General features: G+C 37.4%; 1 protein-coding gene across 6 annotated transcripts in view; it reads left to right on the top strand.

Annotated features, from left to right (window-relative positions):
- The window catches only part of LOC306883653 (muscleblind-like protein 3), a 49,640-nt gene that overhangs the window by 24,905 nt on the left and 11,692 nt on the right, over nucleotides 1-13,043 (top strand). For all 6 annotated transcript variants that reach the window (XM_079439022.1, XM_079439021.1, XM_079439019.1 and 3 more), the window contains exons 3-6: nucleotides 2,093-2,257; nucleotides 2,356-2,556; nucleotides 5,045-5,278; nucleotides 12,081-12,231. In XM_079439022.1, coding sequence (XP_079295148.1) covers nucleotides 2,093-2,257; nucleotides 2,356-2,556; nucleotides 5,045-5,278; nucleotides 12,081-12,231 — 751 coding nt within the window. The remainder of the gene's footprint in view (nucleotides 1-2,092; nucleotides 2,258-2,355; nucleotides 2,557-5,044; nucleotides 5,279-12,080; nucleotides 12,232-13,043) is intronic.

The raw sequence follows: 13,043 nt of genomic DNA on the forward strand, positions 1-13,043 counted from the left end.
TGCCTGCTGACGCAGATAGTCGTAACTCTCCAGGTGATCAGGCTGATGACGTCTGCAAGAGCAATGTGACGCATTTAGATGTGTTTTAGCTCTTCCTCTCTCAAAGATATAAATGCATTAAAGGAAGACATTCAGTACAGTTTTCGTGAGCACAGAAGAGTTGCATAAGGAGTACTAATCTTCTTTTAGAATAAATTGTCTACATTAAATCTGTTTTTTCTTAATGTTAAATGAAACGAACGTTTTGTCATCATTTTTTCACCTTCATGTCATTTCAAACACGTAAGTTTTTTTGCTTTTGTAAAACACAGAAGGAGATATTTAGCAGAGACCAAGCGGCTCTTTTCCATGCAGTCAGAGTGAATGTGGGCATGAGCTGTCAAGCCCCAAAATGAATTACCATATAGTCAACATAACTTGCACACTCTAATTCCATATGATAGCTTTCTGTGTGGAGCAGATCAAAAGTTAGACCTGAATATAAATCTTGGTTTATTACCTTGGACACCATTCATTATCACTGAGTGTAAAAGAGAAGCAGGCCATGTCTTTTGTTTTCATAAAGAAAAACATTGTGGAGGTGATGATAATGATGATAGAATTTTTATTTTTGCATGTACTGTCCATTTAAGAAAGAACGTGTGATTTAATCTGTCAAAATCACTCCAACTCTCAAACACTGTTCTTTTTCAGCTGTCATCAGTGACTTTGACTTTTCCTAATCCCTGTACTTTAGCTATTTAACTATTAAAAAACTGTCTAGATCATTTAAGCTTTAAAGGGATAGTTCACCCAAAAATGAAAATTCTGTCATTAATTACTTTTACATTACTTTTGCATTTTAATCAGTTAATCAACCATTGTGACCATTCCCTATTAGGGCCCTATGTTTTCTGCGAGGCGGAAAATCCCGGAATCCAGTCATAAAAAAGACATTTGTGTATGAGGCGGAATATCACGAATATAGACTAGTGGACTAGTGTCAAAATGGACTAGTGTCTGTGAATATTAAGCTGAAAAAATACAATTGAAATATGAATACTGCATGTTCTGCGTCTGTGGAAATGAATGGTGCCAATGCACATTTTCCGGTTTGGTTAATTACAAATGCTTTTGATTATTAAAATTGAATGAAAAATTGGAATTCAGAAAATTAATGGAAAACAGAATTTGGTAAAAATAAACCTGAATTTGAGGGGAAAAAAATCAGATGTATTACATTGGGCCTAAAAAAAATATTTTTTATTAGACTTTTAATTACATTTCTGATAAATTGTGAAAGTTTCATGATTTCAATTAATTAGGCATGCGTTTTCATTAATTTTTTTATTTTTATTTAACCATTAAAACCTAAAATGACCTAAAAAGGAATAAAAAAGAAATGTGTGTTAAGGGAAATAGAGACGGTTTATCAACAGACCATCAGCAGAAATATGTAACTGCTGGACTGAAAGAAGGACATCTTTCCCTATTGGGTTATTACAGTACCTTACGCATTGCAGAACAAGTGGCGTTGCTCCATGGGTTCATTGAGTTTGTCTCGCAGCTAATCGACCCCGCTCATGAACGTTTGGTGTGTGTATTTAACCGTGTCTGCTGCTCGCCGTTCAACATGTTGGGTGATAAACATAATGCTATATGTCTAACCCATATGTAGTATGAGCATGTACAACAGCCACAAGGGCTCTATAATCTGTCAACTGCACAGACGGACAGATTGTTGATGCGAACAGACAGACAGAGAGAGAAGGCTGTCACTGTCAATTCATTTGGAGGTAGTGAACATTTTTCCGCCCGTGTCCCGGTGCTGTCATCTTGCTGTTTCCTCTGATCGTTTGAAATTCATTCCTTCCAGCACTCCTGAGATTACGCTGTTTTCTTTTCATTTGATGGGGTTTTGGATGTTTCTATTGTAGTGGAAAGTTGGAATCGGTAAGCTTGAATGTCTAGGGATTCCCGTTTAATTTATCCTCTCAATCACGGAGCCCTTATCTTCCTGTCACGCAGTCTTGGATCTTTTAGTAGCTGATATTCAGTGTAATTCATTTCTCTCTCTCTCTCTCTCTGTGTCTCCCTCATCAACCCCTCTAAGGGACGCTGTACACGTGATAACTGTAAGTACCTGCATCCTCCGCCTCATCTCAAGACCCAGCTGGAGATAAACGGCAGGAACAACCTGATCCAGCAGAAGACCGCAGCCGCCATGCTGGCCCAGCAGATGCAGTTCATGCTGCCTGGCGCTCAGCTGCAGCCCATAGTAAGATCCCATTTTAATAACCAATAACATCACGACCTTTCTCTCGGCTTGAAAATGTTGCTTTATTATCCCTTGTTATCTTTGTGTCTCTCATCCAGACCTCGTTCCCAGTAATGCCTTCCTTGGCCAACAGTCCGAGCATGGCTTTCAGCCCGTACCTGAGCCACATGAGCCCGGGCATCAGTCTCATGCCCGAGCTTCTGCCCAGCGCCCCCGTGCTGGTCCCGGGGAGCCCCACCGGCATCGCCATGGGCAACGGAAATTCAACGCAGAAGCATGTTCGCACAGACAAGCTTGAGGTGTTTAACACAGTGAACAACTTGTTCTGTCTCTAGAAATATCTTGCTAAACGTATTCGGCATGTAACTTGTTCTAAACCGTTTGTGCTACAGACTTAAAAACATGTCAAATAGTGTGCTGTCACTTTTCTAAAGCTTGGAATACACTACACAACTTTAGGAACAGATTTTTAAACACTAGGCGTCACATACATGTGCATATTTTGTTAGTGTTTACAGAGAAAAACTGTACACTAAACGACTGAGGTTATTCCAAACGCAACAAATTCATGCAGAAATTTGCCTCATTGCTTAAAGGGGTCATGAACTGCCTTTTTATTATTTTCTCTAAGGCCAACTTATAATGTTATCAAGATTTTAACATTAAAAAACATCATAATTTAGAAGTAATAGACTATTTTCTGTCCTGTTTTGACCCCCCTCATCAGAACGCTCTGTTTGAATAGGCGTAGTAGATTGTAGATTGTAGAATTAAACACCCGCTGCTATGATTGGCTAACACTTGTATATGTTTTATACAGCCTACAGCCTTCCTAGGGAGATGCTGCTGTGTTTTAGGTTAAAAATGCTTAAATTCTCTGTACATATCCAATGATCTGTTTAACAGACAAAGCAATAGTGATCACGTAAATGCAAACAATTACTCACACTTGTGATCTAATATAGCCGGCATAGCATCGTCTTTTAGTTTCAATCTTTCTGAAAATCCTGCGTCGAATTTGGCTTTGTGGCTAAATGAATCCACGGTAAAATGAAGTGAACAAAATCTTCATTCTGTCTGGATCTTCATTAAAAATAAAGTTCATCAAATAAAGTTTATCGTTTGGTTTCTGCGTAGACCTACATTTGACAATCTTGTCATTTATCTATTATGTGTGCAAGTGAGTGGGCGGGTCTAAACAGGCAGTGATGGAGAAGCAGGAGTTGATCTTCTGTGGAGGTGCTGTTTAGCCACACTGTCACATCATAAAGTGGCATATTCCAAAACACATCATTTTGGCAGATTGGCTTCGGTATAAGCTGTTTTAGACTAACAAGAAAGTTGTTCTAGTTCTAAAACTTGCAGAATATTTTTATAGCACAATAACCTCTTATATATCAAAAGATCAAGGGAATTTTGATTTCTAAGTTCATGACCAATTTTAAGTCACATGACAAATGAATTCAGTATGTGTTCTTAAATCAGCTCATAATATCCAATATGTTTGATATCCTCAGACTGTATGGAATCATTGTCTGAAGCTAAAAGAAATCTGTGCCCGTCATGCACGATGCAATTTTGTGTGAAAGCTGTCATCTGACTGCCCAAAATCTGCAGTCTGGCTCTGACTTTTGGCATCTATCGCTGACTCTTCCAGACTGCAATCAGGGCAAAAATCTGTGAGAAAGTCATGAAGTGTATTCCAGATTTTAGTCATCAGATCATAGTTAGACCATGTCTGGCGATAAAACAAGTGCAAATGGTGAACCAATCCGATAACACTTTACAGTAACAGTACATTAATAATCATATACCTTAATAAAATATTAATTTAATATGAACTGTTGATGAGTTATGGCATGTATAAATCAGGAATTAATCTTAAAGGTGAAAAGCAATTTTTGCCAAACGATGTTGATATTTGAAAGCACCAAAACAAACACGCCCCCATACCCCAACAGGACCCCAACAAAACCCTGTTTTGAAATCTCTGCCCCACACGTACGTACACAACCATGGCAACGACAATCGCGGAAACAAGTGAAGATGACACACAAGCATATTCAAACAAAAGCCAACAAGAATGTGTGAAACAAAACAAAATCAACGTTACTCACCTATCAAGAAGAACCAACACAACCTCAGCATCCGATTCCAGGCCTTCCCGCTCCTTGAGATTGGCTACAGGAGTGTTTTGGGACTCGGCCCGACGGTGTGGTCAAAAGGGTTTTTCAAAAATTGCTTAGTGCACCTTTAACTACAACATGAGTCGTATGAATGAAGTGTTAATTAATAAATTGAACAAATATGTACTAGAATATAGTCAAAGTGGTCATTTTTCACACATGAATTCATATGACTCATATCATCGTTATGATTACTTTTTTATATTTAATTTAGATATTAGTGTATATGATTATTTATATACTTTTACTGTAAAGTGTTACGAACAATCCTATAGACTTGCATTAAATGAGTCAAAAATATAGGCCAGAATATGATACAGACTTGGAGCTGAGCATATTTTGACCTGGGCCAATGAGCAGCAAACACCTAACAAACACCCTAGCAACTACAAAGCAACATGCTAAAAGATAACGCTAATATAAACACCCTGGCAACCATTCATTCAACATTGAATTGGGCAAGGGTAACACTTCTTTTACCAAATGTAAAAATCTAGTTTCTAATGCTATTGGGCCATGATGAGAATTGAAGTTGAGGCACTAAGTGTGATTTTCAGCGTGAGTAATGAGTGGTAGTAAATCTCTGCTGTCCTGCTCTCAGGTGTGTCGAGAATTCCAGCGGGGAAACTGCACACGCGGGGAGAACGACTGCCGCTATGCCCACCCTATGGAAGCCGCCATGGTGGACGGCAGCGAGAACTCCGTCATTGTTTGCATGGATTACATCAAGGGCCGATGCACCCGTGACAAATGCAAGTACTTTCACCCTCCGGCTCACTTACAGGCCCGGATAAAGGCGGCGCAGCACCAAGCCAGCCAGAATGCTGCTGCCATGGTGAGTTACTGAGACCATCCCATTACAGTGACATCACAAGCACTAATTCTCATGATTATAACAAACACTCATCACAGTGCAGAAGATGATGCTTTCAGTAAAGACAATATGGCAACAATATGGATGAGTTGTCATACTGATAATTAAGCTACATATTAATTTGTGAAAAATGCTTTATTTTATTCATCCATCAAAAATAAAATTATTTACAAATATCATATATCAAAGTCATTGCTGTTAATTGAATTTGTTACACATTTAAATAACTTCTGACCGTATAATCAAAAGCAGCTTGTTGTGGTATAAATCAGACTTAGTCAAAACATGACTTGCAAACTCAAGGCACTTTGTTTTAAGATTAAATAATGAATGTTAAAATGAATAACAAGTGAGTGAATAATTTATTTATTATTATTAAATTCATGATTACCATTCATTATTCAATTATATTTTATCACACCATTCAAAAGTTTGGGGTCAGTAAGGTGTGTGTGTGTGTTTCAAAGAAGTCTGTGATGCTCACCAAGGCTGCATATATAGATAAAAAATATAGTAAAATTATAAAAATAATGTTATGAAATGTTACAATGGAAAATCATTTTAATATATTTTACATTGTAATTGTGATGCAAAGCTGAATTTTCAGCTTCGTTGCTCCAGTCTTCAGTGTCACATGATCCTTTAGAAATCTTTCTAATATGCTGATTTGCTGCTGAAGAAACATTTATTATTATCGTTCTTATTATCACAAAGAAAACAGTTGTGCTGCTTAATAGTTTTGTGTGAAAGTTCAAAAGCATTTGTGTGAAACAGAAATCTTTTGTAACGTTAATCAACATCAATTTAATGCATGAATGCTGAATAAAAGTATTAATTTCTTTAAAAAAAAAAAAGCGTACTGACCCCAAAAAATTTTAACGGTAGTGTATGCATTATTAGATTTCTTTGGATTTTATTCATTTTTATTTTTTCCATTTGAACTTCTCACAGTTGCATCAGCTTATGGAGCTCATGATCATAAACACTGAATTAAATTACTTGGGATGTTCACATTTGTTTTCAAACTCACAAGTCTCACAAACAAAGACCACAATGCATGGTGTTATGTAGGAAGTTACGTCGCAGCACCATTTCAGTGGAAACAGAGTTAAATCTTTTTTTGTTATATGTGGTTAGTTATTCATCACATCTCATGTCATACTGGGCCATTTTAGCATGAGGTTTTATCCAAGGCAACTTTCACTACACATATTACAGGAAGAGTCCCACTAGAGTAACCTAAGTGACCAGCAGCCTTAGATTTGGCCAGTATGCCATTTTCTATAAGTTTTACTAGTGTCAGATGAAGGTGTGTGTATTTATAACTCACTTTCCACACACCTTCAATGTGAGGCTCAGGAGTGTATTAAATAATTCAGATCCCCCGCAGGAGGGTGTGTGTGTGTGTGTGTCTGTAAGCGAGCTCTTTGTCTCCTGTGTGATGTATGAAGACCTGGGCTCACTGATCGGTTGCAAACAGTGTCTGCAGTGCAGAAGAGAAAAACGATAAGAAAGGAAAAAACAAGCAATTCATTCCCACGGAAACCTACACTAGTTTGCAGCCTCCCACCCGAGAGTGTACGGCAGACAGTTTCCCTTTCATAATGTGGAATGGGGAAGTCGTGGCCTAATGGTTAGAGAATCGGACTCGTAATTGAAAGGTTGCGGGTTCGAGTCCCCGGCCGGCAGGGATTGTAGGTGGGGGGAGTGAATGTCCAGCGCTCTCTCCACCCTCAATACCACGACAGAGGTGCCCTTGAGCAAGGCACCGAACCCCCAATTGCTCCCCGGGCGCCGCAGCATGGCTGCCCACTGCTCCGGGTGTGTGTTCACGGTGTGTGTGTGTGTGTGTGCATTTGTTCACTACTCACTGCTGTGTGTGTGCACTTGGATGGGTTAAACGCAGATCACCAATTTCGAGTATGGGCCACCATACTTGACAATACATCATGACTTTCACTTTTTTCATGTGTCATTTTTACCCCACTCTCCCAAGTCTTATCATGTAACATTTTTTACAAAGGTTTATTTACAGTGCACAGACGTGGGGACCTTATCCAAAAATCCTCCTCTGCTTCCTGCGGTCACCTGGTCTGCCTGAGGCTTTATCATATGTTGGCTTTATTTGACTCCCTCTCGGTTCATGCTGTCATTCTTTTTGAACACTGCTTGATTGTCTTTACATCCTCACAGCTCTCTTTGTTGTCCTACAAGCTTATTACCCAGCTCTCTCTCTAACCTCAGCTGCTTCTGTTCCTTCACGGCTCATTGTCTTGTCTCGTGTTTATGTCCACTGTCGTTGATTGGTTTGCCATCATCATGTGGTCACTGCTCGCTTACCCAGCCCTCAGAGCGGCCTGCAACCAACTTTCACTTTGGTACTTTAATCTTTCACCCATTTTTCTGTCTTTTTTCATTTTGTTTGCTGATTTGTTCATTTCTAATAGCTCAGTTTGTGTTTTGGATGAAAGAGTTAATGCTGCAAGAAACCAGCCACAATCTCTGTGTAAACTAATCATTGTCTTAGAAGTGAAATGAAACCGAATACATTTGTAGTCTAGATTCTAGAAGTAGATTTCTCAATACTTTTCTCCACAGGCACTTCATAAAATTTAAAATTTAAACTAAACCAACTAGCTCAGAGAGGAATCGCTATCACTTGATTAGATTTTGAAAATCTGAAAAACGACGCAAGAGTGCATCTTTAATAGAGATGCAAAATAAGTTCATATGAGTACCATATTGCTTGTCATCCAATAATAGTTCTTTACATATTAATTAATATTGGATATTTAATTGTTCATGCTCATTTCTTCTATTTTTACATTTAGATTACCTTTGTCAAAATAAGCAAACAAGCAAATCTCAAAAGAAATATCCATTTTCATACTGTACATTATAATGTGGTGCAAATTCAGATTGTAGCATTTAAAATGATTGGGTTACACTTTATTTTAAGGTATACATGTTATAGTGTAATTATACATTTAAGTACCGAGTAATATTAATTAACTACATGTACTTACTGTATGGTTACAGTTAGGTTTAGGGTTACTTGCATGTAATTATTCTTAATTAAGTGTTGTTATAATAGGAAGTACATGTAACGTGTAACAAGGACACCTTAAAATAAAGTGTTACCAATGATTGATTTTAGTTGTCAATATTTATTTTTATTTATTTAGATCATTTTAACATCTGCATTTAGGAGTTATATATGCAATTACATGAAAATAGTTTTCATCTTGTAAGCATTGGTCAGGAATTTAATATCATATCTTCTTTTTAATGAGGGATTAATGAATACTTGTTCCATTATGTACTGTTAAATAATATTTTGTTTTAAAGTTATAGTTCACACAAAAATGAACATTCTGTCATCATTTACTCACCCTCGTGTCATTCCAAACTTTTATGGATTTATTTCTTCTGAATGTTGGAAACCAAACCGTATTGGTGATGATCATTGACTTCTATTGTATGGACAAAAACCACTGAGACATTTCTCCAAAAATGCTCCACAGAAGAAAGAAAGTCATTCAGGTTTGGAATGGCACAAGGGTGCGTGATTAATTAACTTTTTCATGTGTTTCCTTATTGGAAAACATGTTTTTTGCTCTTACATTACAACATCTATTAATAACTAACCAGATAAGTTGCTGTGTAACAATAATATAGATACAAAAAAAAATCATTTTGTGGGGTTTGCAGTTCTCATTGCCATGGAAACAACAACTTCTGATTGGTGAATCTTGCAACAGAATTGTGGGTAGTGCAATACCTCATCTGTAATTAATTCGGCAGTTAAGCAATTGTTTTCAGTGAAGTTTAAATCACTGGCTTATGCAACCTACAGAAACATATACCACCGTCTTAATAGCCTTAGAGCTCAAAGGTGGTCTTTCTTGAAAGGTTTATGCATTATTGTTTAATATCAGTCTCACTGTGGAGAATTGGATTGAGATTTTTACTTCAGGAACCCGACTGTTGAGCTCTATATAGTACAGCACATTATTATTAGGTTGTGGGATTGAGTTCACTCGTGTAAATCATGAAGTCGGACTGCTCCTCCCATCATCCCTCGGTTAGTGAATCACAGATATCCTCTTTCCTGCTGACCTTGCTCTTATCATGTTGCATATCAGTCTTCAGACAGAATTACACAGTGGAAAACAGCCGTACATCCTCCTCATTATGCCTTCATCTAGACTGAGCATTCTGTGTTTAATTATCAGAGGCCGATAAAGACGCCTCACCTCAGTTTGTCTCTCTGATATCGCTCTTCCTCATGCAAGGCTGCATGCTTCTGATGCCCCTTTTACAAAAATGGAGAAGCACTCCCAGACATTTGTCAGAGAAGGAAGCACAGCATACCATTAATTAAATAATCTTTGCTTTGCATTAAAATTACAGAACACCATGTAGTTGATGAGCATACAAGTGATCAGCACTAGCTGTCACAAACTGGCTGAGGAAATACATAAAAACCTTTAGATTATTAAAAATACTATTAAATAATCCTAGGCACATAATTATTACATTTCTAAGAGAAAGTGAAATACTTATATAGCTGTTTTCTATTTGCATAAATTTTAAAATGTAATTTAATCCTTTGATGGCAAAGCTGAATTTTCAGCATAATTACTCCGGTCTTCAGTGTCCTGCAGAAATCATTTTAATATGCTGATTTGCTGCTCAAGGACATTTCTTGTTATCGTTTAAAATAATTACTACTAATATTTTTGTGGAAACCATGTATTAGAACAGTTGTGGTCAGTGTGAATAAAATGTTTTCTCCAATAAACGTTGGCCACAATTATTAGCACCCCTTCGTATTCCCATTCATATTTACAATTTTTAGCACACCAGGGTGACTACAAACATGATATTGTCCTGCCATGTCCCGCCAAATTCCCTTAATCATCCATTCAAATAAGGAAAGCCAAAGAATATAGTTCTGATGTGCAGCAAAATATTTTTCAGCTTCACAAAATAGAAAGTGGCTGCAATAAAATCCCCATTACCACCATCATGGCAATAATTAAGAAGTTCCAATCAACAGGAAGTGTTACATATCTGCCTGGAAGAGGACGTGTGTCTATATCGTCCTAATGCACGGTGAGGAGGAGAGTTTGAGTTGCCAAAGACTCTCCAAGGATCACATCTGGAGAACTGTTGAGATTAGTTGAGTCTTTAGGTCAGAAAGCTTAAAAAAATATTAAAAAGCAACTACATCACCACAAGTTGTTTGGGAGGATTTCAAGAGAAATCCTCTGCTCAAACTCCAGCATATTTAGCTGTCAGACACTGCTAGAACTTCAAAAATGACCAGCTTCTGTGCTCAGATGAAACAAAAAAATGATCATTTTTGACACACATTATACACAATGTCCACGGTTAAATACACTGCTGGATGTTTAATGTTGTGTGCTTATTTTTCTACCAGAGGTCCTGGACAACTTGTTCAAATAGATGTCATCATGGATTCTGTGAAATAGCAATAGATAAAAAATCAAGACCTGACGGTCTCTGCTAGAAATCTAATAATGGGTTCTGGTTAGATAATCCATCAGGACAATAATCAAAAACAAAATAATGGTTCTGCCATGGCCACCAGTCCTCTGATCTGAACCCTATAGAAAATTAGTGGTGTGAACTAAAGATAAGAATGGTCTCTGATCTATTGCCAGGTATTCTCCAAATTCCTCAGGGCATTATAGGCTATTACCTTGCTCTTATCTCAGCAAATGGATGTTGCAAAAAATATTAAATAAAATGGGGCTAATAATTGTAGCCAAGATGTATTGGAGAAATAAAATTATTTAATAATGAAAGTTTCCCCCATTTTCAATTGTTTTGCATCAATTAAAGATTGGATTTTTGTGAGTATTTTGAATGAAAGGTCAAAAGAATAAACAAGGCAGGTTTATTTTCACAAACTTAATTACCATAACTGTATATATGAATATATATTGGTAGCAGTTTTGGGGAAAGTTACTTTTAAAAGTAATGCATTACAATATTGCGTTACCCCATAAAAAAGTAACTAATTGTGTTACTAAGTTACTCTTTATGGGAAGTAATGCATTGTTACTTTTGGGTTACTTTTTGTCACCTGGGCTGTGATTGCTTACTTTTTTTTAATACCAGAAACCCAAAAGTTATACTTTTGGCAACTGTAAAGTGAAATGAATACCCCTCAGGCTGAAGCAAGTGCCTGTGCAACAATTTCACTGCAGGAGAGGTGTCAGTAATTAAATTGGAAAACAAAGGAAATTGCATACTTGTTTGAAAAAGTAATTTAGATATTTCATTGTAAATTTAAAATGAATGCGTTACTTTACTAGTTACTTGAAAAAAGTAATCGGATTATGTAACTCGTTTGACTTGTAAAGCGTTACCCCCAACACTGATTGGAAGTATGTATATACTCGGTACTGTTTAAAAGTTTGAACTTCACACACACACATATGATTAAAAAAGATTGTTTATACATTTTTCTGTGTCATCCTAAAAGAAGTAGTCAAGTATATCTCCATCAATGTTTAGAAAATGTTTTATTATTTATAAAACATGGTTTGCAACACTTACAATGACAAACACAGTATGTCAGATTTATTGTCATGAATGGACATGAACACACACAGTACAAAGTTTCCTGTAGCTCAGTGTCATGGCTATCTTTAACATTCCCTCTGCCCACCATCTTTCTTTTTGTTTTGTTTTTTCCCCTCTTTCTTCTTTGTCATCCCGATCACTTCAGGCTTTGCCACCAGGAGCCATGCAACAGCTACCAAAGAGACAGACCCTGGAGAAGACTAACGGCGCGGCTGCCGTCTTCAACCCCAGCATGTTCCACTACCAGCAGGCTTTGGCCAGCATGCAGCTGCAGCAGCCAACGTTCATTCCCACAGGTGAGCTCACACAGACAGATGATTCCCCCTGAGCTGCGCTCTAATATTACTGTATTCCTGTAATAGTTTGGCTTGCATTCATACAGCACTTCAAAGACAAAGTGCCTGGCTAGACGAGGACTTGAGCACTTTTTCTGCTTGCCATCTCTCTCCCTGTAAGCCCACTTGCTCTCTTTATCTCGTAGTAGTCCACCCTATGCACATGTCATGCTAATTAGTCCCATGATGCATACAGTCCCACGTCTCCTCATGCACCTGCACCTGAACATTTGCTACTCTCTTTCTGATGCTGCACTGCACTATGTTCACTGTTCTCACATAATCAGTAAAAAAGCTAGATTGGATTTTGCTTAAATGACTGTAGCATCAACCCTTCGGCCTTATAAAGAGGCTCTGAGTGGATAGTTACAGTACGTTTGCCACCCAGCAGATTAAAGACCTAGTTTAATCAAAATAGGAGTTCTGTGGCTTTTAGTCCAAATCTAGAGCACTGCAGTGATTGACATTTTTTTTCTAGGCCAACCCATAAGTTCCCTTGACAAGAACCCAGTAGGTTTGTTCATTTGGTTTTGGACAATTGCAGATAATAAGCTCTGTGACCAACTATGATATATAACCCTTACACATTTTGTTCATCATGATAATCTTCAGAAATGAACACAATTTATAAATTTTGAAGCGTAAATACAATCACCAGAAATAAAAGGCTAAATGAAGGCTATAAATAAACTACACCCCAATATAAGCTTGAATAGCTAGCAAGAGAGTGATTATTATTGAAATGAGGCTGTAAAGGCAGACTAGTGCGTAGA

This window comes from Barbus barbus, assembly GCF_936440315.1.
Source record: "Barbus barbus genome assembly, chromosome: 17".
In the NCBI taxonomy this organism is placed as follows: domain Eukaryota; kingdom Metazoa; phylum Chordata; class Actinopteri; order Cypriniformes; family Cyprinidae; genus Barbus; species Barbus barbus.